Source organism: Macaca fascicularis, chromosome X, assembly GCF_037993035.2.
Source record: "Macaca fascicularis isolate 582-1 chromosome X, T2T-MFA8v1.1".
Taxonomy (NCBI): Eukaryota; Metazoa; Chordata; class Mammalia; order Primates; family Cercopithecidae; genus Macaca; species Macaca fascicularis.
In genome coordinates, this window is record NC_088395.1 from 71804726 (window position 1) to 71831895 (window position 27170).

Genomic DNA, 27170 nt, shown 5'->3' on the forward strand with positions numbered 1-27170 from the left:
CAGAATTAGTGGCAAAGGCAGGACTGGAAGCCCAGGCCTCATGACTCCCAGGCCAGTAAGCCCTTTATCATAGTGGAGTTGATTCTCTCTCTGGAGCCTCCTACCTACCCTCCACCGCACTCCAGGCCAGTCTCATTCTAAAGGTAGACGTAGCTATGATGGTTGCAGCAGAGCCCAGCCTACAAGCCTTTGGAAGAGGCTATTTGTGAATCTGAGAATCATTTTTTTGTTATCATCCTCCATGGGACTAAGAGTGCTCGTCTCTCCCCACCTTTTTCCTCTTCTGTCTCTTACTCTTCCTGTCACATTCCTCGGGCATACACGTATCAAGTTCTTACTGAGTACCGGATGGGGGGGTCTGGCCTATACTAAGCTAGGCAGACAGAAGAGGAACAGTCCATCTTGGGGAACTTGCACTCTAGTGGGAGAATGAAGCACACTCAAGAGAATAGAGTAAGAAATTAAGTTGGAGGGCAGTGGCAGCATGAGGGTAAGTAGAGTGGTAAGAACTACTAGAATTCCAAAAAGGGGCAATCAACAAATGTCCAGTTGTTCTGCCCTAATCTCAGGTGGAAAATGAACTAGTCTGGTCATATCCCTCTCCACCTCCCCTCGGGCCTCATGTAATACCAAGTCCTTCACATCACCATGTTCCAATTATCCTGTACCCTGCACTTGTGCCCCCAACCATGCTTTCTCAACCTCTCCAGACTTTGACCTTCCTTCTACTCCTTGTTCTGACTAGTACTCTTGCCTTTAAAGATCCAGTGGCAATGTCCAACCTCCTGGTCAAGCCATTGTTAGTCCCTCCCCACAGTGGGCCTTGCAGGAATATTGAGCAATACCTCTTAGCTCTTGTCACTCACTTTGGCACACCGTCTCTACCACAAAACAGGGAGTTCCTTGGGCACGGGAACCATGTTATTTGCCACTGATGAATTACCTATCAGAGGGGACTCTCTGAATTACTGTTGTTGAATAATAATATAATCTATGCTCCCTTTCCTTGACCCCTATCCTTGTTTCCCAGTTAAATGTATGCATTTCAGGCTGGGCACAGTGGCTCACACCTATAATCCCAGCACTCTGGAGACTGAGACAGGAAAATCACTTAAGGCCAGGAGTTTGAGACCAGCCTGAGCAACATAGGAAGACCCCCATCTCTACAAAAAATTCAAAAATTAGCCAGGTGTCATGGTGCACACCTGTAGTCCCAGCTACTCAGGAGGCTGAGGTGGGAGGATTGCTTAAGCCCAGTAACTGGAGGCTGCAGTGGCCCATGATTGTGCCATTGCACTCAAGCCTGTGCAACACAGCAAGACCTTGTCTCCAAAAATAAAAACAAAAATGAAAATTGTGTGCAGTTCAGACTTTCTAATCAGTCTATCTCTAATCAGACAGAAAACATCCATGGGCACTAGGCTAAGTAAGGTTGCTTCCTGACAGCTCCACTCCCCACCCACCAACCCCTGCCGTCTGAAGCCCTTCAACCTGGCCTCAGAACTCCCAGGTTCCAGAAGGACACCAGCCAACAATGACCCTTGGCTCTTACTCTCTGGACCTGGACTAGAAATGAGCTCATGTAGTCTGCTTCTCATCTTTAGATCAGTCTTTGAGGGCCAGGGGAAAGCATGACAATGGTTTATTTATATAGAGACCTCAGTCCCAATTTCAAGGTTTATCAACCCTGGCATGAACCTACACCACTCACACATACAAAGCATAATATGCTTTAGACACTTTCCCATCTATTGTGCTTCAATCCTTATAAGCATGTGAGGCAAATATTATCTCCCTGCAGGTGAAAAGAACTGTGGCATGATTTGTCCAAGGTTGCTCCTCTTAAGTGGTAGAGCTTGTCTGGAACCCAGGTCTTTGGCGAGCTTTTTCCTGTATACCAGTGCATCCGAAACCTCAGTGTGCATCAGAATCACTTCAAGGGCTTGCTAAACCAAAGATTGCTGTCCACTCTCACCCCTTCTGATTCGAGTCAGGAGTGGAGTCCAATAATTTGCATTTCTAACAAGTACCCAGGTGATGTTCACATTTGCTAGAGAACACTGATCTATGCCGACCTATTAACTTGCTCTGTGGCCTTAGACAAATCCCTTTTTTTTTCCTATCCCACTGTCTCAATGCATACAATGGAGCGGGGTGGGGGTGTAGACTAGAACTGTGACTTCCAGACCTTATTTTTTTTTTTTTTAGCAGCAAAACCCATCTTTCTGGCCAGGTGCGGGGTTTGAGACCAGGCTGGCCAAGATGGCAAAACCCCATCTCTACTAAAAATACAAAAAACAATTCGCCGGCCTTGGTGACGGGCACCTGTAATCCCAGCTACTGGGGAGGCTGAGGCAGGAGAATCACTTGAACCTGGGAGGCAGAGATTGCAGTGAGCCGAGATCGTGCCATTGCACTCTAGTCTGGGCGACAGAGTGAGGCTGTCTCAAAACAAAACAAAAACAAAAACAAAAACATCTTTCCAAAGAAATCTTATATATGATTCCAATACATAAGAATCTGGTGAAGTGCTGGATGGGAACCCAGAGCTTGTGGCACCTATCTCCCCACAGAGCAGGCACTGGAGTACCTCCTGAAGTACACAACTGCAAATCTTCACTAGATGGAGCCTACATGTTTTTGTTTTTTAATTGAGACATTGTCTCGCTCTGTCCCCCAGGCTGGAGTACAGTGGCGCGATCTTGGCTCACTGCAAGCTCCGCCTCCTGGGTTCATGCCATTCTTCTGTCTCAGCCTCCCGAGTAGCTAGGACTATAGGCGTCCGCCACCACGCCCGGCTACTTTTTTTTTTTTTTGTATTTTTAGTAGAGACAGGGTTTCACCGTGTTCGCCAGGATGGTCTCGATCTCCTGACCTCGTGATCCGCCCGCCTCGGCCTCCCAAAGTGCTGGGATTACAGGCGTGAGCCACCGCGTCCAGCTGCCTATATGTTCTTTGAGAACGCTTCCAGCTCTGACATTCCAAGATGCCAACAGACTTCTAGCATTTGCCATCGTGAGGGGACAGGGGAGAGTTGGAAGGAAACTGATGCTGCACAAGACTGCTTTGCCCATGCCTATTGCTTGGATCATACACAGAAAAGATCTTAACACTGCTGGGCTGTTGAACTAATGGACCCCTTTGACAACTTGATAAAACCTGTGGACCAGCCCCTTAGAAAAATGATTATACACATACCCACAATGATACTCAGTATATCCTTTGAAGTGTTGTAGACACTCTAGGGGTCCTAATCCAAGTTAAAACTCTTGTCTGGGCTCTGGCACAGCACTTTTACCAAATTCCTCTTTGGCATTTTCTTAGTATAAGCCCTCTCCATCATTTCTTGGTGTGGCCATTTACAGAAATCCCTTAAGGCACCTAGCAGAGGCATCAGGTTATCATTTGGTGACTCTGTCCTTCCTCACCAGGCTGAAGGCTCTAAGGAATGAAAACATGGTTTATTCATCCCTATCTCTTGCTAGCTCAGGGCTGACATGGGGTAGGCACTCTAAGGTGAGGTGAGTTTCTGAGGGGATTCGGTGACCACAGAGAACAGTGGATCAGTCCCTAAGATATTTCTCTTGCTCTAATGCACACCACAAGGAAGCCCACTCTCATCTTTTCTAGGCCAAAAGAGTGCAGAAGTGACAAAGAAAATCTCTCCGGCTTTCAACTGCTGTTTCGTGTATAGTGTGAGCAGGTGTGGAGAACAGCAGGAAGCCTGTTGGGTAGCAGCAAGGCGGCCTGACTCTTCCCACTGTCAGGGAGGCTCTAAACAAACCACCTGGCCACTCGCTAGGCTCTGTAGCCAGCAGTGCCTCTGGGGCCTGATGCTTCCAAGGGAGCTGGCCTCATACTACAGCTGAGAACAGAAATGGTTCGAGGAGTCCGGAATAAGATATGGGTGGAGCCTGGTTATGGGAGCAATCAGAGCCAGAGGCCCACAGGGCCTCAGGACCTGGTTCCTGGTCAAGCCTTGTCTGGAGCCTCCACAGTAAAGGGAAAACTATACTGGTCTGCCCCAGCACCCACCCTCTTCATCTCACAAACACCAAAACTACAGTTGCCTGTTTATTATTTTTCAAAACAAAACAAAAACAAAAGACATTCAAAATTCCCCTGTGGTGGACAACTGAGTTGATGTGGCTGATCCAGGCTGTCTCCCAGGTTGTCTCAGGGAGCATCAGTTGTACTAGGGGGTAGGCTGTTGCCCTGGCAGGGCTAGATGAACACTTGCACCAGGGATGGCCATCAGAAGAGCTGCAGGCCAGTTTTGAGCCCATGCAGCTGCCCCTGGCTCCAGAGAAGGCCCTCGAAGTTGCTGCTGCTGCTGTTGCTGCAGTTGCCACTGCCGACACCACAGCTCAGGCCCAAGGTGCTGAGGAAAGAGTGGGAGGTCAGTCAGGGAAGGAGGCAGCTTTAGGCTCTGGAGGGGCCAAGTGTGCTTGACATGTGTGTATCTGTGGGATGGGCCCACTCTCCTGTCTGGCTTTACAAAGAGGCTGGAGCAAATCCTAGAAACGACTTCATGTGGGCCCCGGGGGTGGCTTGGCCCTCTCCTCAGTTGAGGAAAGGAGGGAAGGAGGCAAGGAGCTTTTCAAATGAAGCTTTATGCAGAGTCCTAGTAGATAAACCAGATTAAAGTAGAGCTGTTTGGGTTGAGGCAGGGGAGGGGGCCCCACCCCACCTGACTCCCAAGACATTGAAAGTAGCTGCCTTAACGGGGCCACCTTTCAAGGCCTTAGAGCTTGGGGGCCAGGGCACTCCAGGCTGGATCCCTCCCACACCCAATAGCTGGTTAAGGGGTCCACGGCCAGGCTTGGGCTGTAAGACAAGGCCCACAATTGCAAGATTGCTTTAGGGAGGGTGGCTCTGCCCTCCTTCTCCCTGGCCCTGCTCATAACACTCTTGCTTCCCCTGCTTCCCGCAGGTCAAGGTCCTTCCAGCTGGGTGAGGGTGACAGCTGAGAGCAAAGCCATCATCCTACCCTCAGGCAGATCCATGGTTACACTACTGCAGCTGAAAAAACCCGTATAGATGATCTAGTCCCACCACCTCCCATCACCCACAATCTTACAGACAAGTTAACTGAGGCCCAGAGATGGGAATGGACTTGCCCAAGGCCACGTAGCCAAGTCAGGGGTGGAGCTGGGATGGGCATGCCCCTCCACAGCAGAGGAAACCTCCTGACTACAGTTGGTGTGGGAGCTGGGCTGAATCAGCTTCCTTCTTGACTGAACAGCTCCAGCTGCCCACACTTCACCCTTGATATCCATGGTACTCAATAAGCCATCCTTACCCAGGTCCAGGCTGGGTGGGAAGGACGGGTAAGGGCACCTCTGTCTCAGACATGTGAATCCCACTCCCAACTACAGATCTCCTGGCTTCCCCAGCTGCCGCCTCTCCTCTCCAAGAGGCCTGCTGGCCCTGGCCCGTGGCCTTGGACAGAGTCCATGGCATTGCCTTGGGTCTGGTCTGCTTCTGGGGCCCCTGGATTCTATAGCCCTCTCCCAGAATGTCCAGATGAAGAGGGGTTCATCTCCCAGGGAGTGGGCAGGCAGCAAAGGGAAAGACTCAGTTTCAGGGCCCTGCAGGGGTTCCTCTCTAGTACTCACAGGATTCCCCTGGTCAGAATGGCCCAGCATTCTGGAATGTATAGGCCCTTTGGATGGGCTCCTTTGTGTTACCAGCATAGTCCCTCAGCAAGGGCTGCTTGGTTTCTGGCTCCCTGGTGACCCAAGGGCTCCCACGCCTGTGATTCAGAGGCGAGTTTCGAGGGGCAGGCCTTGCTACCAAGGTGCCTGGACAGTGTGGGGAGGCCTACTGACTACTCTGTGCACATTTGGACAAATCCCTTCCCCTTTCTGGGCCTTAGTTTTCTCCTCAGGAACATGAAAAAGCTGGATGAGAGCATCTATTCTTGACCTTTTAGGAGTGGTGGACCAGTTAAGAGAATCTGCTGAAAGCTACGGACCCTTCTCCTCCCAAAATGTGTGCACAGACACACACACACACATCCATCCATAAGCACAAACTGAATGCAATCTGAGAGGGATGCTAAGCCCAGCTTGTGTGGCTACTTCACTGGCTCCCCACACTAGGGACAGGGAGAGCTGGCAAGGGCCCAGCCAGGGACTGGGGCTTACACTTCACTCATTTAGGCCCTGACTGGGGACAGCTACCTCCCCCACCCACCTCACCTTGTCTTCTCTCCCTCCCACAGGTGGCAGAGAAAGGGGGTGAGAAATCCTGTTGCCATGGGCACTCACTCAGTCTTGCATGTTGAGGGTTCCAGCCGCTGCTCTAGCACAGGCTGGTCCAAAAGATACATGGTGTCATAATTCTCCAGCATGAGCTCTGCTGGGTCCTCGGTCTGACCTGGCATTCGGCCTAGGGGAAATGTGTCCCATCGCACGTCTTCTGTGGAGCAAAGGGAAGTGGCAAGACTGGGCTGATGAGCTGGTTCTCCGACTGGTGTACAGGCCTGCTCACCTTGTCCATCCACCCACCCCACTTAGCACGGGTGGGCTCTCTCAGGATCTCCAGCTTCACTGCTCTCGGTATCACTTCTCATGAGCCCCTCTCCACCAGAGTGCTTCACCACACATTCTTTATGGTCCTTCTTCCCCTCTATTTGTTTACAAGTATACAACTATAGACATTTTTGTCCCTCTTTGCTCTTTTCCTACTTCCCCAGGCATGTTCCCACACAGACACAAACAACAACTTCAGACCTGGCTGTATCACTGCTTCAACTTCTCATCCTCACCCCTATTTCCCTGTCTGCAGACACATACATAGGGACACATCATGGAGGGTCTGGATGTCCCAGAATTCCCAAAGCACCTCCCCCGCAAACCCCAAATCCACCAGTACCTCAGAGTATCTGAATGACCTAGATTTCCTACAAATCTACACACACACTCCCCTGCCTGTTTGAATACCACATGTTTTCTTAATGCAGAGATACACACACACCCCCATGCCCATCTCAGGGTGGACTCCCTGAGATAATATGTTCCCCTGCCCCCTGCAGTTCTTGCCCCAAGATGCACAAGGTACACCCCTTTTCTGGGGAAGGGCTGTCTCACTACATATCCCACCCCTCACAGCCCCCCAAGTATGTATACAGAAGCACACATACATAAGCCCTTCACTCAGTGACTGTCCTGTTCACTCCCTGCCTCCCACAAACCTCATTCATTGGCATACAACCAGGAATCTTCCTGTCCCTACCTCCCCACACATGTGTACACACAGAAGGAGCAATGGCAAAGGAGAGAGGGAAAGAGTTAACGTTCTAGACTTTCCACATTCACAACTCACATCCCCCCACATACAGATGCTCCACTTTAGAATGGGGATGCCGGGCATCCCCCATCCCGCTCTGTCCTATCACTGAGACACCTACCACACAGTATTATATTAAATGTCCCTCCCCATCCTTCCACAAATGCATTCAGTGTTTTCAAATGAAGCCTTCACTAGTGCATTCCACGTAGTTTCCATTTCTGGCCTTCTGCATCTCCCTGGTACTCAAAGAATTCTCCCCGTCATAATGCCCCTGGCATTCTATAATGTGTCAACCCTGGACCAACTTTTTATGTAACCCAGAGCTCCTCAGGAAGGACTGTTCCTCTACTTGTCCATCCCCCTCCCCTGGCTTCTCTTACTGGAAGTTGTGCCTGTCTTAATGTCCTGCATTACTCCATGATACAGAGACACCTTCGTGCACAGGGACCACTACCCACATAGGCTCTGTCCCTGACCCAATCATCTATCATCACTAATATCCCCAATGCTGTCTACATCACTGCCCCTGCTTCTTTATCCTGATACCCTTGTACATGTCCCCAGTGATGGTGTGAACATACAGGCCACCTCTGGATGGCTATATCTCATTGCCTGTTCCCACTACCCCTCCATAGATGCCAACCTCAATGCTGTCACTTTTCTCTCACAGACACCTATTAGCCCTCATGGATTTCAGCAACCCTGCCTCCTCTTCACAAAGCTGTACGACAGCCTGCTTGGCCATGACTTCTTTAACTGCCCCTACTTTTCCCTTTTTCCTACACACACACACACACACACACACACACACACACACACACACACACACAATTCTGCTTATGCCAATGCCCCTCCCTTTCAATATTTACAAAGATCCCCCAACACAGCCCTCCTTGCCCTAAGTTATTTGTCACTGGGCCATGGTTTGGCCAGCAGGTACAGGCACACGCCCATATACACACACAGAGAGACAGATTTTATGTTTTATGTTCCAGCCCTTCCACCCTGTCCATACAAGGGCAAACAAAGGCCATAGTATCTTTCTCTATAAACTCATTCACTGCCTCCCCTCTCACTTTCTGCCACTGCCCACCCCACACCACACAGGCCCAGCTGTTCTCCCTCCCTCCCCAGGCTTCAGCACACAGACTCCACGCTGTTCTGTCATTCCTTCCGGGTCTTCCAGCCTCCGAGGTTCCTGTTCATTAACCTAAGCAAGGGTACTCAAAAGGAAGAGCAGATCCCTATCACTAACCCTCCCTGCAGCCTCTTCCTGGCTTCAGTCTCACTAATTTGTGTGCTCACCTAAAAATCACAGCATTCCTTATTCTCTCTTGTGATTTCACTTCCTGTTTCTCTGACTTAATGCCCTAGGTTCCTTCTTTCTAATACACACAGCAAAATCTTGTCTCATGACCAGCCAGCCTCGAGGTACACACACACATACACAGAAAGCACTGTCTCACTGCAAGTGAAAAACACATGCAGAACCATATACATACACACTCCCTACTTTTTGCTATCTTCTGCCTCTATGTTACTGCCCAGGGCTCACACCCACGTCATCCTCTCAGAATGTGCTCTTTATATGAGGTAGCCAGCAGCCTGACAGTGGTCCCTGGCACTCATAGGCTCCATCCTAAGAGGCGGGAGAAGCCACCTGTCATCTATGCACCAGGCTGCCTCCAGGCTTGCCTCACATTGGCTACCTCCTGCTACTTTCCATCTCTTCCTAGGGTAGAAGGAAGCCTCAAGAGCCAGCCAAAGAGAAAAGAAGTTCATGTGGGGACAAAGTAGTTCTTACCTGAGCTAACCTGCCATGCAGAGCCCTGCAAAGCTCCTCTTTTCTGGGCCAGAAGCCTAGCATTCTCGGCAGTGGGGGACTCTTGCCCTGTAGAGAAAGGCCCCACCTCCATTCTGTCTTCCTCTTCATCATCTTCCTCATCGTCGTCTTCATCATCATCTTCATCCTCCTCTTCCTCCACTTGGTCATTTTCTTCCTCCTCCTCTACCTGGTCTGGCAAGACCTCGTTCTCCTCCTTCTCCTCTTCCTTGACATCATTAACATTGCCCTGCTCCTCCTGCTGCTGGGCCTTTGCTTCAGACCCGAAGCTGGAGCTGGCTGGTTTGATGCTCCAATACAGGCTGTCTAGTGTATATGGAGACTTCCCAATGGGGGAGGCCTCAGAGCCCTCCTGCACCAGGCTGTTTTCTCCACTCTGGGTATAAATGGAACAGATGCGCAGCAGCTTCTCCTGCTCCTCGTCTGGCAGGCCCTGCCCCATGGCTTTGAAGATGCTGAGCAAAGGGAGGGATGGGGTAGGAAAGATTCAAAATCCCAAGCCACTTCATACCCCAACACTCCAGGGTTTGAACTTGGTCTCTGAACTTCCAGACCTGCCTCTGAAAGGCAGTGTAGTAGAGCAGACAGAACATAGAAACAACAGGACCATGGACCCCGAACAAGCTCTGTGGTTCATCTCTGTGCCTCACTTCCATTCTCAGGTAAAATGAGGACAATAATGATACCTAATGTATAGGATTGTTGGGAGGAGTAAATAAGAAAGCTCACATAGAATGCCTGGCACAGTGCCTGGCACATAGTGGGCATGCAATAAATGATAGCTATTAGTCTGCACTTAAAAGCTACATAAATACACAAAACAGCCAACAGGCCTGCAGGGCTGGAAATGAGCAGATCCCTCTCTTCTCTGGCCTAGCTGAGCAACCTGTCTTGAGCTCCAAGGATATGCCTGGAAGTGTTCTGGGCTCCTTCTGCGTGGAACACAAACTGTGATCCCTTTATGGGAGCAGCTACAGCCCAGCCTGGAATGGAGGAAAAGAAAAAAAAAGCAGCGGCTGACAAGACAAAGCAGGATGTGGGAGGGAGGCCAGATGAGCACTGCAAACCTACTGCAGGCACTGCGGGGCTGAGGGAGACAGAGAGCACGAGGAGGGCAGGAAAGACCAAGGGAGGGCTTTCGTGCAGGAGGTAGGGCCCGGGAAGCCCAGAGACAAGAGCAAGCACATGGTGCTGCTGCGTGCAGTGAGTAGCCCAGCTAGAGGGCACGGCCTGTGCTGAGGAGCCGTGGGAGGAAGAGAGGACTGGGAAGTTATGTGTGTGCATTGGTGTGTGTGTGAGGGGTCACTTGCCAATTCTGAGTACACATGAAGGCCATGTTTCTGAAGATCACCATGGTGACCATGTGGAAGCTGGCCTGGACAGGCAGCCTGGAGGCAGGGAGACCAGGGAGGAGCCTGTTCTGACAGTTGAGGCCAGAGTCGGGGAGGGCTGACCTGGGGCACTGGCAGTGGAGATGGGATGGAGTGAAGCTGTGAAGGATACACAGACAGACAGAGAGCAGGGCTTGGTGACTGATGGCAGGGGTCAGGCAGAGTTAAAGATGATGACACTGTGCACACAAAAGACGGCGCCAACAGCAAAACCACCAACAGATACAGAGCTGCTGGGAAGGGGAGCTCGAGGTGAGAAGAGGGTGAGTACCCCTCACAGAGCCTCTCATAGAACCTGGTACCTAACGGGCACCCGGTCACAAATGGATGCGGATGGTTCACAGACGGGCCATGAGCTCAGCAGGCTGTTTTCTCTCTGGGCACATGCAGACTGGTCACATATGCAGGGTGACTGGTCAGTGGGGGCAGGGCTGGGGGGCTGATGACTTGACTGGGAGATCCTGTCTATGGAGCCAATTTCATATTCCAAGGGGATAGTAGTTCAAATTAAATTGATATTGGCTGGCTGGGGAAAGTGCTTGAAAAGCTTCCAGCCCTATCAGATGAAAAGCCAGAGAGAAACTCTGTCCTCTCATGGTGGTCCATTAGTGTGATTAATAACAAATATTCCCAGACACTTGATACTGGCAAAATGCCTCATCAGCCTGCTTATGATTACCCACCTGCTATCTTGAGCCATTAGTCTGACCACTAAGGTGCAGGGGTGATGTGAATCTTAAAATACACCCCCTTCCTCGAGTATGTCTGGTCATAGCTCAGGACTGAGAAGGTCACAGAATTCAGGCTGATGGAATGAAGGTGGACTTTGGGCTCACACCACCTGGGCCAAGATCCCTGTCCCACCATCAACAAATGTGTGGCTATTAGGTAAGTCCCATCACTCCTTAGAGCCTCAATGTCTTATCTGTCAAATAGATTATAATACATAATACTTCCACCTCCCAAGACTGCTGTGTCAAAGTAAATGAAATTAACCTCTACAAAAAAACACAGCACCATGCCTGACACTTAATTTCCAATAGTATCTTTTATTTTTTCTCTGGGGTAAACAAAAGCCAAGTTCTGTGTTTAACAGATGCTTTCTGCAATAATACAATCTAGTGGAGTATTACAGAAGAGCATGGGACTAACGCCAGGCTATCTGGATTCTGGCCCCAGCTCTGACTTGCAGCATCATACCTGGGCAAACACCCTCTGTTCCCCACTCTGTGTAATGGGGTGATTAGGACTAGATTCACTGCTTATCTGGGAAAGGCAGGATCTGTGCACAAGAAATCGTACCCAAGTGAGCCGCTGTTACTGCTGGCATGTCTCGCATCCCTCTGGTATGCTTGGGTTGGGAGAAGATCTCTGTGGTCCAGACTTCTCCAAGACCAGCAGCTTCCACTCTGCAGGCACTTAGGATTGGAAAGTACCTTGAAGGCCACCTATCCAAACCTCTCCATGCTGCTCTTGTCATTCCCTCCCTCCCATTACATACACATGCCATGTTCCTTCTGGACTTTGAAACTTGCTTTATTCTTTCTCCTGCTTGAATTGTTCAAATGCCTCCTCTCGAAACTCTGACTCATCCAGGCCCTTTTGGTTCTCCTCCCAATTTCCCACCCATCCACATCACTTCTAGTCTGGAGCACACATCTGGCAATGTGGCTGTTCAGTCCCAATTTCTGGAAGTCTTGCCTTGACTGACTTTGTCTACAAAGCCACTTTTAAAATCTTACAAATACCTCTGTGTCCCAAATGTCACCAGGGTTAAAGAAAGACTTTTGGACTCAATAGGGGGATCAGGGACTAAGAGGGTCTTGGCATCCAGACTCCCACTTCATTCATTCCCCAGGCACTGGGTCAGCTCCCACCAAGGACAGCACTGCTAGGAATGAGAGAGCAGAGCATGGTTCAATTCAACAACATTTACTGAGGCCTGTTTGGTGCCTAGACTTGTGTGGTGTGCTGGGGCACAGACAGCTGATGTAGAGTCCTTGCCCTTGAAAAGTTTAGTCTGATAGAGGGAAGGAGACACTAGGGGAAGTAGACACGGCAACACAAAACCTCAGATTTGGGAAGTATTCGAGAGTCAACAGGACAGGGTAGATGGTGCCGCCACCAAGTGAGATAGGGAACAGAGGAGGAAGACCACTTTAGAGTTGAGATGGGGACTAAGACGACCAATTCTCTTTTGGTCACAGTAAGGTGCCTGTGGGCCATCCAAGGGGAGATGTCTCACATGCAGTCGAGTACAGGAGGCTGAATCTTGGGGGAAGGGCCAGAGCTAGACAGATTTGGGTCTCAGCACTTTATAGGAACTAGTAATAAGCACAGGCATTTTTCAAGGAGGGGGTGGTAAACAGCATCAATGCAGCAGACACAGAGACTGACAAGGGCCCACTGATTTGGTAACTAGGAGGTCAAAGCAACTCTGGGGGTGAATGTCAAATTGCAGCAGGTTGAGGAGTAAGAGGGTAGTGAGGAAATGGAGAGTGTTGAGTGTAGACTACTCTTTTGAGATGTTTTGATGGGAAGGGTGGGAATGATAAGCTGATGATAACCCAACAGAGGGATGCAGGGTCAAAGGAGATTTTGCTTGTGTTGCTGTTACTGTTGTTTTGTTTAAGATGAGAAAAGCTCAGGCACGTTCCTAGGTTGAAGAGCAAGAGCCAGCAGAGCAAGGTAGAGGCTGGGGTGAGGCCCCAGCGATGCTGGCAGAGGTGGCTCCAGAGCACAGGTGGAGGAGCAGGCTTTGAGGTGGGGCAAGGCCACCTCATCCTGAGACTGGCGAGAAGGTTGAGTGCAGCCGCAGATCAGTTCACGAGGGCTGGACCTCAGGTCGAGGGGGCCCTGCCGGATGCCTCCATGTGCTCGAGGAAGCTAGGGTGAAATGGGAGAGGGGGAGGGGCTTGAGGTGAGCGGTAAGGGTTTAGAATAGTGAGGAAATGGGAGAGAAAGTGGTCAGAAAACAAGTAAAAGTTCAGACAAGCAGAACTGAGGCCTCGCCCAAGATTAAAAATCATACCTCTGCAGTGGCAGCAATCCGCAGGGCTATGTGGTTTTCTCCAGCAGAGCTCAGCTACCCGGGCTGAGGAGCAGGGGAAGCAGAATGGGGAGGATCAATTATAGCTCAGGGGTTTGCAAGTCAGATATGGCCAAAGGATGGGCAAAGCTGAAGGTGCTGATGATGAGTGGCCGAACTGAGCAACCACAGACAGGATAGAGGGGAAGCAAGGTCAAGGGATGCAGGAAATGGAGGGATGGAGATCTGGATGCAGGCAAAGAGCAAATGTCATGGGATGCAAGGGTGAGAACTAGAAGGACGAGAAGTGGTGGTCACCGAGTGGGATGCTGGGATGTCAGCTTTCAGAGGTGGAACAGCTCCGAATGATGGAAATGGGTTGCTGAGTGTAGTGGAGAATGAAAGTCACTGGAGTTGAGGAGCTGCAGAGTGTCAGATGAGTCATCCAAATGAAACAGATATTGCTCAAGAAAGCAAGAAGGAAATCAGGTGCTAAAGGCTTCCATGATTATGAGGGAAGTGGCTCAGGGTCAGGAAATGACAGAGAAAAGGAAAGGGAGACAACCACAGGTATTTACCAGTGCAATATTCAGTTTGACCATAGAACCCAGGGTGGATGGGGTAAAGGAGACTCACAGGAGGTATGGCTACCATGGTAAGTTGGGCCAGAATCAGAAAGATCTTTGAATGTCAGGCTAAGAAGCCTAGACTTAACAGGAAGGCAATAGGGAGCAACTGAAGGTTGCTAAGCAACTATCAGAGGTATACTTTGGAAAGATAATAGAGGAAACAGCACTGGGCTTGGAGTCAGAAGACCTGGGTTCAATAATAAACAGCAGCTACCATTTATTGTGCACTTACTCTGTGCAGGCCACTGTGCTAAGCACTCTAGGGGGATTGTCTTATCCATTCCCACACTGGACTCAGTTCAGTCAAGTCTTAAGCTGTATGATCTTAGGTAAGAAAACCCTACCCCTCCCCTCTCTGGACTCAGTTGTCCCATCTGTCAGTGGGAGTGAGACTGGGCTAGATTGTCCCCAAAGGGCCCTTCTAACTCAGTCATTCTAGGGCAGTGTGGCCCCGAGGCTTGAAGCGCCTCACCCTCTTACCGGATGGAATTCAAGAGACTTACATCCGAAGGAGTTGGGGGCTGGCCCAGCAAGGTGAGCCCAAGCAGGACTCAACCATCCGGGGCCAGTCAAGGGAGGCGGAGCAGTTGAACAGCCTCCAGCCCCTTCTTGCTTCCCACTGGCCTGCAGAAAATCGGCGAGCATTCCGTCCTGAGAGAGAAGAGAGGATCTAAGGAGAAGGAAGCAGTGAGCCCCCCACCCAACATTTCACCTCAGAAAGTTTGGCTCTGTCCCTCCCCATCCCCCCAGACTCCCCACCTATACCTCCCAACTGCTCAAAGAATTCAGGGCACTTTGCCCCAGCCCAGTTTAGCTGGCTCTGAGAAGAAAAGGAAAAGGGAGATTTGTCCACTGCTTCCGCGGGGCCCTCTTGGGCAAACCTAAACCTTTAACACGGGAGGTGTTTGCCTGGTGCTTCTTAGCAGAGAGCTGAGGACAGCGGCAGAGGCTCCTGCCTGGGCTGCCTTAGGCCCTAGGGCTAGGGCTAGTCTCCCTCACCAGTCTTGGTGTTGGCCACGATCAGTTCAACGGTCCATCTGAGGATGTAGGTAGGCCGGATCCCGCTGATCCCCAAGGCTGGCAGTTCAGAGAGCATCCTCTCCAACAGGGCCTGCGTGAAGTTCTGGGAGTGCAGGCCCCTGAGCAGGGGCTGCCAGAACTGAGAGAACGGCTTTGGCACCAGGACGTCATTCAAGTCCACGTTTTCTGGTTTGTAAGGGACACCCATTTGAGGGGGCAATAGGAGGGAGAGAGCAGGAGAGCACGAAAGAGAGAGCAAGAGACAGCAAGAGAAAGGAAGTGAGAGTGAGAGCAAGAGAATGTGTGCGCGCGCATGAGCCAAGCCCCCCACCAACAACAGAGTTGCCACCGCAGAACAAAGGAAAGAGGAGAGCAGAACAGTGGGGAGAGAGAAACCAGTTAGTATCTGGCAACCAACAACTGACTCAAAATAAAGTATAAACAAAACAGAGATCTGGTTCTAGCTTCAGCTTTGTCAATAACTCACTGTGTGACTTTGGGTCAGTACCTTCCCCTCTCTGGACCTCAGTCTGACCATCTGTAACATGAGGATGTTGGACTAGATGACCTCACAAGGCCCCTCCAATTCTGCTGTTCTAGCTCTCTAGCTAGCAGCTAAATCACAATGAACATGGCACAATAATGTCATTAAGACTCCCCGACCCCACCCCATCCCACCCCACCCCATTCCAGACCACTTAAGGACAGCCCCACAACTGTCAGTGGGGCTACCTGTTCTGCTCAGCCAGAAAGGCTGAGGGAATTTCAGAGACCGCGGAATGGCAGGAAACAGCCTTCACACCCCAAACCAGGGCCCCCCAGCCCATCCCAGGTGTTCCCACCCAAGAATCAGAACCCTAAGGGTGCAGTGAGCCCCCAGAACCCTACCTTCATACTCTATCTGCAAAGCTGCCAACTGTTCAAATGTGGGGACAAGGAAGCCATCATCCAGAAAAGCATCCAGCACAGCCTCCCTGGAACAAGAGGACACTAATTTAGCAAAGTGATGCTGGCAGAAGACCCTCTCCTACTCCTCCACCTACCTCCAAAGCAGTTAATGCCTTTGGCTCAAGTGGCTGAAGCAGTATAGGGAGAGGGGTGGTGGGTGGGTAGGAGTGGGGAGGAAGGGAGTTGACAATTGGATCTTAGGCTTCAGCCTCCTCGGGCAGGGGCTGGTTAGAGGCTGGGATCAGTGGGTTTTGAACAAGTGCTTACCAAGCACTAATGCTGATCTATGGCCCATAATGAGGGCAGTAGTGTCTGAATACACTTCAACACACAGACAGGAAAAAGTTCAACATCCACAGAGGAAGGAATTAAATGCCTGGTATCATGGGGTCAAGGGCTTTTAGACTCAGTTCTTGCAGTCTGTTTCTCTTAACCACTCCCCAGTACCCTACCCCTTCTCTTCTCCCTGGCTACCTTCTTTTAGATCCTAGAAGTAGAAACCTTGGGGACCCAACTGCTAGACCAAATATGGTCCACAGGCCTTATTACTAGGGGTTCTAAAAACCCAGAACAAAGTTAGAGGGGTTGCAGGAATAGGTTATAGAGGTAAATCACCCATCTCTATCTATTAACCCATTTATGCCTAGTGTTCCATTATTGGAACCGCCAGCATAAATGGGTTAACAGCTCAAACCTACACCAGCAACAGCAAGCTGATTCCTCCAGAGTTAGTGGCTTCCCAAGAGGCTCTCTGCTACAGTTTGGATGTTTGTCCCCTCCAAATCTTATGTTGAAATTTGATCCCCAATGTTGACCTTGGTGCCTGTAGAAGGGGTGTGGGTCACTGGGTCGGATCCCTCATGAATGACTTGGTGCTGTTCCCACAGTATCAAGTTCTTGTTCTATTAGTTTCCGCAAGAGCTGGTTGTTAAAAAAGAGCCTGACATCTCCCCCTCCACCTTGCCATCTGATCTCTGCAAAGTGGGCTCCCCTTTGCCTTCTGCCATGAGTGGAAGAAGCAGCCTGAGGCTCTCACCAGAAGCAAATGCTGGCACCATGCTTCTCGTACAGGATACAGAAGCATGATATAAACAAACCTCTTTTCTTCATAAATTACCCAGCCTCAGGTATTCCTTTATAGCAACACTAAACAGATACAGACATTCTCCTAGCTGACCAAGCCTAGACGTGGAAAAAAGAGCTCCCAAGGTGTCCTAATGCCTGGAAAATTGACATACTTAGATCCCTCCCTCCAGCATTACCAGGCAGACACTACTGTGTTAGCGGCATAGTTTTCTCAGCTGCTAATGAAGCCACCACCAACTCTTTTGCTGAAAGGTAGAGCCAAGAAACCTAGGCTGGGCAAACACTGATAAAATACTTTTGGAACTAGTATCCTGGACATGAATAGAAGACTCCAGGGGCAATCCCAGCCTACACTATAGTTTTCACCCAGGGTTAATCTGCCACCTACACCACCTACCTACACTCTCCAACTTCTCTCTAGCTGAGGTTTAGCACTGCCTCCACAGGTTCTTAGAGGAAAGTCCCCCAAAGCCCTTCCAGCTCAATTTAGGTAGAAAGCCCCCAAGAGCTAGGGAGGAAAGAAGAATGGGCAGACATACTATGTGCCTGCTCTGGACTGAGCTGAGCACTTTGTTTTGGGAAAAAAAGGCTCACAGCCATACTTGAGAGACAAGGAACTTAGTCTCTAGGAGCCAGACCCTGAGAAGGTCCTGCCTCTATTCCCCTAATCATGACTATCCAAGGGATGCTAATACCCTCCAATGGCAGTTCAAAAGAAAACACCAGGCTGGGCGTGGTGGCTCACATCTGTAATCCCAGCACTTTAGGAGGCCAAGGCAGGCGGATCACCTGAGGTCAGGAGTTCCAGACCAGTCTGGCCAACATGGCAAAACCCCATCTCTACTAAAAATACAAAAATTAGCTGGGCGTGGTGGTGCTTGCCTGTAGTCCCAGCTTCTTGGGAGGCTGAGGCAGGAGAATCCCTTGAACTCGGGAGGTGGAGGGTGCAGTGAGCCGAGATCGTGCCACTGCAATGCAGCATGGGCAACAGCGAAACTCCGTCTCAAAAAAAAAAAAAAAACAAGACAAGACCAGTCCGGCTGCAGTGGCTTACACCTGTGATCCCAGCACTTTGGGAGGCCAAGGCAGGAAAATCTCTTGAATCCCCAAACTTGAAACCAGTCTGGGCAACATGGTGAGACCCCACCTTTACAAAAAATTAAAAAATTAGCCAGACGTGGTAGTGCATGCCTATTGGTCCCAGCTACTTAGGAGGCTGAGGTGGGAGGATCTCTTGAGCCTGCGAGGTTGAGGCTGTGGTTATCTATGTTCGCACCAATGCACTCCAGCCTGGGTGACAGAGCATGACCCTATCATAAAAAAGGAGAAAAGGTCAGGCTCAGTGGCTCATGCCTGTAATCCCAGCACTTTCAGAGGTCCAGACAGGCAGGTCATTTGAGGCCAGGAGTTTGAGACCAGCCTGGCCAACATGGTGAAACCCTGTCTCCACTGAAAATACAAAAACTAGCCAGGCGTGGTGGCTCACATCTGTAGTCCCAGCTACTCTGGTGGCTGAGGCATGAGAATCACTTGAACCCAAGAGGTGGAGGCTGCAGTGAGCCAAGACTGCACCACTGCACTCCAGCCTGGGTAACAGAGAAAGATACTGTCTCAAAAAAGAAAAAAAGACAAGACTAGCAACACCTACCATATTATCTTTTACCTCAAACTTAGACAAGGGCTAGGCAGTGAGGTGGTAATTATCAAGGGATTTTCCTAGTTGTCAAGAGCTCCACATGCCACCCGACAGACAGGAAAGCAGCTGGCCAGGAGATGGATGACAGTGGGCATTCCTGCCTCTGGCCATTCTAGTATAGGCAACCCCCACCTGGAAGTTGGCAGGGTCGAGGGCAAACAGTTCTGCCAAATGTAGGGTCACTGTGGAGGAGATCAGGATTATCCCTGGGATTCTGTACAGCAGAGATTGGCAAGCTAGGATAGGGAAACCAATTTCAATGAGGCTGCTACCCTCTATCCTAGAGAATACGCAGCTCCCGGTTACCTAGTTACACACCTGTTCTCGCATGTAACGCCCTTGAGCTCTGCCAGGACACATTCTACACGTGGGGACGGGTTATTCCACGCCTTAATGGCCTTAGGTAAATACCTAAATTTCTCCAGCACCTGCCAGTAAAGAGGGTCCCATCAGAAGGCTGGTTCAGCCAAGCAACCCACCTCCACCCCTCCAGGATCCCTTCCCATAGGACCTCTCAGCACTGCCCTGCAGGGGACAGGGCAGGGCATGCAAGGGTGGGCCCACAACTCCCCTATTGGCCTTGCAACTAAAAATAGCCTGACTCTCAAATGCGAGACTTTCTCCTCTTTCTCTCTCCCTCCCTCCTCCAACTGAATTTCCTGTGGGCAAATACTGAGATGTTCAATGGGGGAATTTGGCTGGAGATACAGACTCTTAGGCCAAAGGGCCAGGGATGAGGGGAGGCAATGAGTTACAGAAGAAAGGTAACTGGGAGATCCAGGTACTAATCCTGGTTCTATCATTAATTGTATATGTGACTTTGGGCTTGTCCCTTCACTCATCCATGGCTTCAACTTCTTAATCTGTGAAACGGGAGGACTGAACTAAATGGTTTCTGGGTGACCTCCCTAAAAACAGCACCCCTCCAGCTCACCTGATTTAGGGAAGCTCTTGGGCCCCATCTACTGGTCAGCTGCGGAATTGCAAGGCTGCACAACTACCCACTCCCAGTTGTTTCCTACCACCCAGTGGGGCAGATTATCCGCAAACTTCATCATCTGTTCCCTTCCATCGGTGTGGAGGATCAGTCACTTGGACTCTGCTCCTCTTGTGTCCTTCCTAGTTCCCCCCTCTCTCTTTCCGAGTAGTTCCCTCACGCTTTGTCACTTTTCTTTCACATTCCTTCTCAAGACTTGTCTCAGGTAGCTGGCAAGAGGGAAGAAATGGCTGGGGCAGATGAGAGCACATCAAGTCCAGGGCACTTTCTTACCGTAAACTGCTCCTCTTCATATGATACCAGCAGTTCTCGGGCTCTTTCTGAAAACAGAATGGGGAAACAGATAGGACTGCCAGCCCAGACCCCTGTTCCTGATGGGATTCTGAGCCTCTCTCACCTCATTTCTTGAGTTGTAATTGGGGAACTAGAATTCTTTCCCCAACTACTTCACAGAGCTCAAGATGGTTTGTGAAGTGAATGTGACAGCCATTATACTATGGAAACTAGCCAGGAAGATGGTTTGTGACAGTAATTTTTTAAGCTAAGACTCACCACAGCCCCAGAGGAAATGCTGAGCCAGGGAAATAAACAGCATTAACTCTTAAGCCTGAGCCTTCTGGGCTCATGGGCCCCTTTCTGCCCTCCAAAACACCTACCATATAGCTCTTTATGACTCAGGGCCTTTTTGCAATGAGAATCCACCTCTTCGCTGCCTTTGCTGTCTCCATCGGCCTTTACATCTGACTCCGCACTTTTCCCATTATCCTGAGGTTCTGGTTTCTGTTCTGTGATGTCATCAACAACAATGTTCTTATCTTCCTCTTGATCCTCTTCCTCTATCCCTTCCCTGAACTCCTCCAACTCCCAGGTCTCTCTCAGGCTGTTCTCCAGTTGGCGGCACCAATAGGTCTTCTGGAGCCAATCTAGGACAAAGTAGCAGCCTAGAGGAGGGAAGGAAGGCAGTGCCACAGGATCAGGCAGGCAGCTAGCAGGCCTCCAGCCTCATCTTGTGGGCATTATAGGAGGGCCCCAGGAAAAGGCTTGGCTCCAAGGTTCAAATCTCAAATATCCAGAAGCAGCCTCTTTCACTCTGGGTTATCCCCGTTCTTTGCTTTATCCTGCTCACAAGCACCTTTACTAGAAAAAAACTATTATTGGACTTAGAGACGGGATGCCAAAAACAGCAAGTGGCTAGTAAGTGGGAGAAGTAGGAATCAGCCCCATTAGCTAGTTACATGGTGTTGGCCAAGTCTCCCCTTTCCTAGATCTCAGTTTTCCCATCACAAAAGGTGAGGCTAAATCCGGGACTCTTAATCGGGATGGGGTGGATGTCCAAGGAACTCCTGGGTTCATGACACTGCTGATGGCTCATGTCTGGCAACCTCCCCACCTCAACTACGGAGAGGTATGTGAGACTAATGAGGGACTACGTCAGGAACAACATTTAATGGGGGAGTGGCCGGGCACTGTGGTTCACGCCTATAATCCCAGCACTTTGGGAGGCCAAGGTAAGCGGATCACTTGAGGTCAGGAGTTTGAGACCAGCCTGTCCAACATGATGAAGCCCCAACTCTACTAAAATACAGCCGGGTGCAGTGGCTCATGCCTGTAATCCCAGCACTCTGGGAGGCCGAGGCGGGCAGATCATGAGGTCAGGGGTTCAAGACTAGACTGACCAATATGGTGAAACCCTCTCTCTACTAAAAATACAAAAAAAAAAAAAAAAAATTAGCCAGGCATGGTGGCGGGTGCCCGTAATCCCAGCTACTCAGGAGGCAGGGGCAGGAGAATCACTTGAACCCAGGAGGTGGAGGTTGTAGTGAACTGAGATTGTGCCACTGCACTCCAGCCTGGGTGACAGAGCGAGACTCTGTCTCAAAAAAAAAAAAAAGTTAATCACGCGTAGTAGCGTGTGCCTATAGACCCAGCTAGTCAAGAGGCTGAGGCAGGAGAATCACTTGAACTCGAGAGGTGGAGGTTGCAGTGAGCCAAGGTCCTGCCACTGCACTCCAGCCTGGGCAACAGGGTGAGACTTGTCTCAAAACAAACAAACAAACAAAAACAACTTAAGGGCAGGCAAAAAAACCTCTGTAGTCAAGGTATCAAAATATGCCAAGCCATGTTGGAAGCTGAAACAAAAGGAGAAGTCAGTAATACTAATCCTGCTTTATTTAGAGTTTTGATATTATGTTTATCATGAATTTTTCCACATTAATATGTTATTTATCTTGATTATGAAACTTTCGACTTCTCCCCGCTTTAAATGTTGTGCCCAAGGCGAGGCCTCACTTCTTTCACCCTAGTCCCAGCCTTGGCTCCAGGTGAAGACCCTCCTGCCTATCCCTCTACCCTTAGTGCCACCAAGCCCAGGCCCCTGGGTTTAACTGTAATAGGTATACCCTCTGAGGACTTACCTCTGCGGCAGTCATTTATATGGGGCATTTTCTTGTGGGTCAACTCATGGCGAAGGTCAACAATCCAATCCGGAATGTTTACCTGATTACAGGGGAGGGTGTGAGTATAGAAATTGGAAAATATTAAAGCTGGAAGGGAGCCAGAGATGAATTATCCTGACCACCCTCTGCCCTATTTTACAACTAGAGAAACTGAGGTCCTGAAAGAAGATTCCAATCATAGTGACAGAGCCAAGATCAAAAACCAGCTCTCCTTATTCTTTTTTTACTGCTCTATGGAGGAGGTATTGAAAATTAGAAAAGTGGGCCGGGCACAGTGGCTCATGCCTATAATCTTAGCACTTTGGGAGCCCAGGGCGGGAGGATCACTTGAAGCCAGGAGTTGGAGACCAGCCTGGCCAAAATTGTGAAACCCCGTCTCTACCAAAAATAAATGTAATCCCAGCTACTCGAGTGGCTGAGGCACGAGAATCGCTTGAACCTGGGAGGCGGAGATTGTGGTGAGCCAAGATCACGCCACTGCACTCGAGCTTGGGCAACAGAGCAAAACTCCGTCTCAAAAAAAGAAAAGAAAATCAGAAACAGAAAAGGCACACACCTCCCCTAACCACCAACCACCCTTTTACAACAAAGAAATACCTGTGAATGAGCATTAACAATCACGTTCTCCAGCCTCCCTCCACCGTGTCCTTCTCCCTGAGTATCCTTTACCCCTGTTTCTCTCTTACACCTACTCTGGGAAGTGCTAATGACTGAGAACATGCCTGCCCTCTGGGCCTCTACACACTTCACATACTCACTCAGGGCAAGAATGTCTGAGTTACAGAAGTAGAGACATGGGATGGGAATTCCTGATTTACAAAGTGACTCACAGTGGCTGAGCTGTCTCCTCCTTCTGACTGTCACCTCTTTCCTGTGCCCACCCAGTGCTACATTTGGGCTCCTCCCAGCAAGTTGGGCAGGCCAAGCCCTCTGAGATACCAGTCATGAGCAAGGGAGCAACTGTGCCTCCTTCAGGCTGGAAGCTGAGGCTCTGGGATTCTTGCAGGGCTTGGCTGGTAGTGATGGGATGAGCTAGTCTGACTGTGTGCCCACATTACCCCATGCCCCATTTGGTGAACCCTCTTGGAGAGAGAATTGAGCAAGTTCACTGAATCATACGCACCTCTTGAGCCAGACACTTGAGGGGGACCTTGGCAAACTTTGTCTTCCTCTCCGAGATAAGATTCACAAACCTGGAGTTGAGGGAAAAATAAGTGGCACAGCCCAAGGAACCATTTTATTCCAAATGCTTTGCTGAGTTACTGAAACCCTGCATTTCCACAACTTTTCCACTGACTGTCCTGTCCTATTCTTACAGTTGGTGTCAGCCAGAGCAGGGACAGTTCCATCCATTACGACATTTAATGAGAGTCTGCCCTACAATGAAGCCATACAGATGAATAAGACACTGCGCTAGCCTTGAACAGTTCGGTCTAGGATAAATAATCATGACATCATGTAATGTATTAGGCTAGAACATAATATGCTATAAATGCTGCAAAGGACTATATCAGATAATGGGGAGCACAGCTAACCAATGGAGAAAATAAGAAGAGAAAGGGAGGATCTCAAGGCAGACAAGGGGAACAATAGATAAACAAAGACTTTGACAGATATGAAAACTCAGTAGCAACCTTTTTTCCAATGTGTATACAGCTAGAACCATTATGAGTCACTTTGTAAGTCAGGAATTCCCAGCCCATGTCTCCACTTCCATAACTCAGCAATCTTTCAGTGTTCATGAGGAGAGAAGGGGAAAAGGGTGGTGCTAGGAATAGACAGGGACAGGGTTGGAAAGTCCACATTAAATCACGGGCAAGGACATTGAGCCATTCAGACAAGTTCCTCTGGGTGAGGAATTCAAAGGTAAGAAAAAATATCAGACCATCAAGAGACCCACAGAGATCACCTGGTCTGAATCCCTTCTTCCACATTCCAAGAGAGAAAGAAAAATGGAAGAGAAGGCTTTCAGGAAAAAGGAAGAAAAAGAGGAATGTGTTGACGAGGGTACCAAAAGCTGTTAAGTCAGGCAATAATCACAGGCTGATCCACACTGAGGTACACGCAGGGTTTTGCTTCAGGTAACACCTGAAGCCAAGTTTTGCTTATCACATGCCTCCCCTGCCTCCAGTCCCCAAAGCCAACCTCCACCCCTACCCCATGCAGGTCTTACCTGACCAATGCCATGCCATAGAGCAGTCTAAGTTCATCAGTGCCCAAGCCACCAGTTACATCCAAGAGCTTACAGCGTATCAGGTCAGCAGTAGAAGCCACTGCCAGAGGGAGTTCGTTGCCTGACCTAAAGGGTCACAGTCCAGCACCATCATAAAGAGCCCTTACACTGGTCTACCCTCCACCTCAGAACCTAGGTTGTTGCAGGCTACACCCATCATATTCTGGTTCAAGAGAGCATGAACAGACACAAAACAAGAAGGTGAGGGAGACAGGGTAATGTCTGTGGGATCCAACAGTATACAGGGCATGAGGGGCTGACTAGGCCGTATACAGAACACCTAACTGGTAGACTGTCAATCAACAGTTGTGTGGACACACCCCTTTCTTTCACCCCCCACCCCCCCCAAATCAACTCATTGAGCTAGAGGAGCCCCTCATCCCTTGTTAGTCGGCTCCCAACTCAATCTTACCAACAGGACTGAGGCGCCCCACTCAAACATGGTTTTGCAGGCAAGACCTCCTCCCCATTGAAATCGGAAATCCACCCGAGGGTATTAACCTACTCCTTAAGCCCTGGCTCAGGCCTCACTAGTCCCTCCGGCATCCTCTCCAAGTTGGGAGAAGGACACTTTTTGGAGGTAATGGGTAAACCTCACAGATACAACAAGAGAATTGTTGAGGCACAACCCCTTACTTTCCATCCACAAACGGGATTAGCGCAAGGATGGCCGCGGCGTTCTCCCAGGCATTTGGGAGAGGGGCAACTTTAGGCGACTTAGGGGAAGACTGGAGAACAGGGCCTTATAGAAACTCGACAAAGGAAGAGGTACAGCGCCACCAGCACGCAGGCAAAAGGGCCAAATCCGCCACCTTACCTGCTCCTCCACACCGTGATGCGGTTAAGCGCGTACCGCTGCAACTTATGGTCGTCACAGAACAGATAAACGGTCACCTGGTCCCACTCGGCCCTGCTGAGCCAGGCGACCACGATGCCGTGGGCCAAGAGTGGCAACGACCCTTTCCCTTTGAAGCACTTTCCGTACCACGCACTCCACACGAGATCCATCCCCTGGGAACCCAGACCTGGCCCGGCCCCGGATTCCCACGACATACTGAGCTGAACACCAGGCTCTGTGCCGCGCCGCTCCGCACAGCCTTCAGCTCAACGTGCTACCCTCACTCCGAACCGCTACCGCACCAGCAGCCAATAGGAGAGCGTGACCCCATACGCAAGCCCGCCTTCCAACGTCAGCATGGCCAATCGGAATATGAGAGTTAGGCGCCGACCTAATGACATGCGGGGTTAAAAACTCGCCGGCCGGAAGTGTTCTTTTCACAAACCAAACCCTCCAGGTGCAAGCGTTCACCCTCCAGGTTCCGCCAATTTCCTGGTTGCTAACCGGCTTCTGTACCAGACCGGAAAGGGTGTGTCTTCACTGCAAGAGGAATTTTATTTGGCGCCCCTCGGCGGGCGGCAGCATGATTGTAGTCATCCAGTGAACTGAAAATGCGATTTTAAGTATGTTTTTATTGCTACGAATCAGGACCTAACCTAGTAAAACACTGGACACTGAAGCCGGGCTGCAGAGGAAATATCTCATCGAAATAAAGTTGGGTTGAAAAAATCTGCTTTCGTGGCCGTTAACCAGGGGCCCTGCCTTTTAAATTAGTACCAGCCTGGCCGGGCGCGGTGGCTCACGCCTGTAATCCCAGCACTTTGGAAGACCCAGGCGGGTAGATCACTTGAGGTCAGGAGTTCCAGACAAGCCTGGCCAACATGGTGAAACCCGGTCTGTAGTAAAAATACAAAAACTAGCTGAACATGGTGGCACACGCCTGTAATCCCTGTTACTCAGGAGGCTGAGGCACAAGAATCGCTTGAATCCAGGAGGCGGAGGCTGCAGCAAACCAAGATCGCACCCCTGCACTCCACCTTGGGTGACAGATCGAGACTCTGTCTCAAAAGTAAATAAAATACATACATATATACATACATACATACCAGCCTAGAGACCTGGGTTTTACTCTAAATTTTGCAACTAACTGTGTGGACTTAGACTAGTCTCAGTTTTCCCATCTGTACAGTGAGAGTTGTAGACTGGTCTCTAGGTTCTCTGTCACAGCTGAAAATTGTAGGATTTTACTCTGCCAACATTCCACTATGTTGGTTTCAACATCCACCAAGGTATACTTAGTTTTTCTGCAAAATTCCTTGGTATTTTGGAGTTCTGGGAGAAAAGCAGTATTACGAAGTTCCTCTGATTTTACAAGTTGGCTAAAATATGTTTAGGACTATGTCCCAATCCTTCTTGCAGAAGTTATTTTCCAATGTAACACTTGAGAGAGAGAGAGACAGAACTGTTGCTAGCGATCTTAACAGCATTGCTGTGAGTGGCACTTTCACGCTTTACAGCAACAAATCCCAGTTCATCCTCTGTATGTGCTTCTTTCTCCAGCCAACTTTTCCTAAGATGTAGTCTGCCCATGGTTATTTTATTTTATTTTTTCCTTCCTTCTCATTCTTTCTTTCTCTCTCTCTCTCCTTCCTTCCTTCTTTCCTTCCTCCTCTCCCCTCCCCTCCCCCTCCCCTCCCCTCCCCTCCTCT

General features: G+C 49.9%; 1 protein-coding gene across 24 annotated transcripts; it reads right to left on the bottom strand.

Annotated features, from left to right (window-relative positions):
• Nucleotides 1–4061: 4061 nt before the first annotated feature.
• Nucleotides 4062–25748, bottom strand: LAS1L (LAS1 like ribosome biogenesis factor). 24 transcript variants are annotated; one of them, XR_012429764.1, is made up of 15 exons: nucleotides 25441–25748; nucleotides 24564–24689; nucleotides 23514–23583; nucleotides 22349–22430; nucleotides 20591–20875; nucleotides 20208–20254; nucleotides 19256–19365; nucleotides 16096–16181; nucleotides 15695–15745; nucleotides 15187–15393; nucleotides 14691–14838; nucleotides 11833–11948; nucleotides 9101–9594; nucleotides 6273–6420; nucleotides 4062–4381 (listed from the first exon to the last, which is right to left on the bottom strand). XR_012429764.1 is itself a non-coding variant. In XM_005593787.4 (14 exons), exons 1-14 carry the CDS (start codon nucleotides 25674–25676, stop codon nucleotides 4255–4257), a joined length of 2217 nt encoding a protein of 738 aa, XP_005593844.1. In that variant the 5' UTR covers nucleotides 25677–25748; the 3' UTR covers nucleotides 4062–4254. The 24 variants fall into 24 exon arrangements, 11 of the variants coding, with proteins under 11 accessions (XP_005593844.1, XP_005593843.1, XP_065393942.1 ...); XR_010584161.1 differs by having other exon boundaries at nucleotides 6273–6423; XR_012429766.1 differs by having other exon boundaries at nucleotides 6273–6423; nucleotides 9101–10122.
• Nucleotides 25749–27170: the final 1422 nt, after the last annotated feature.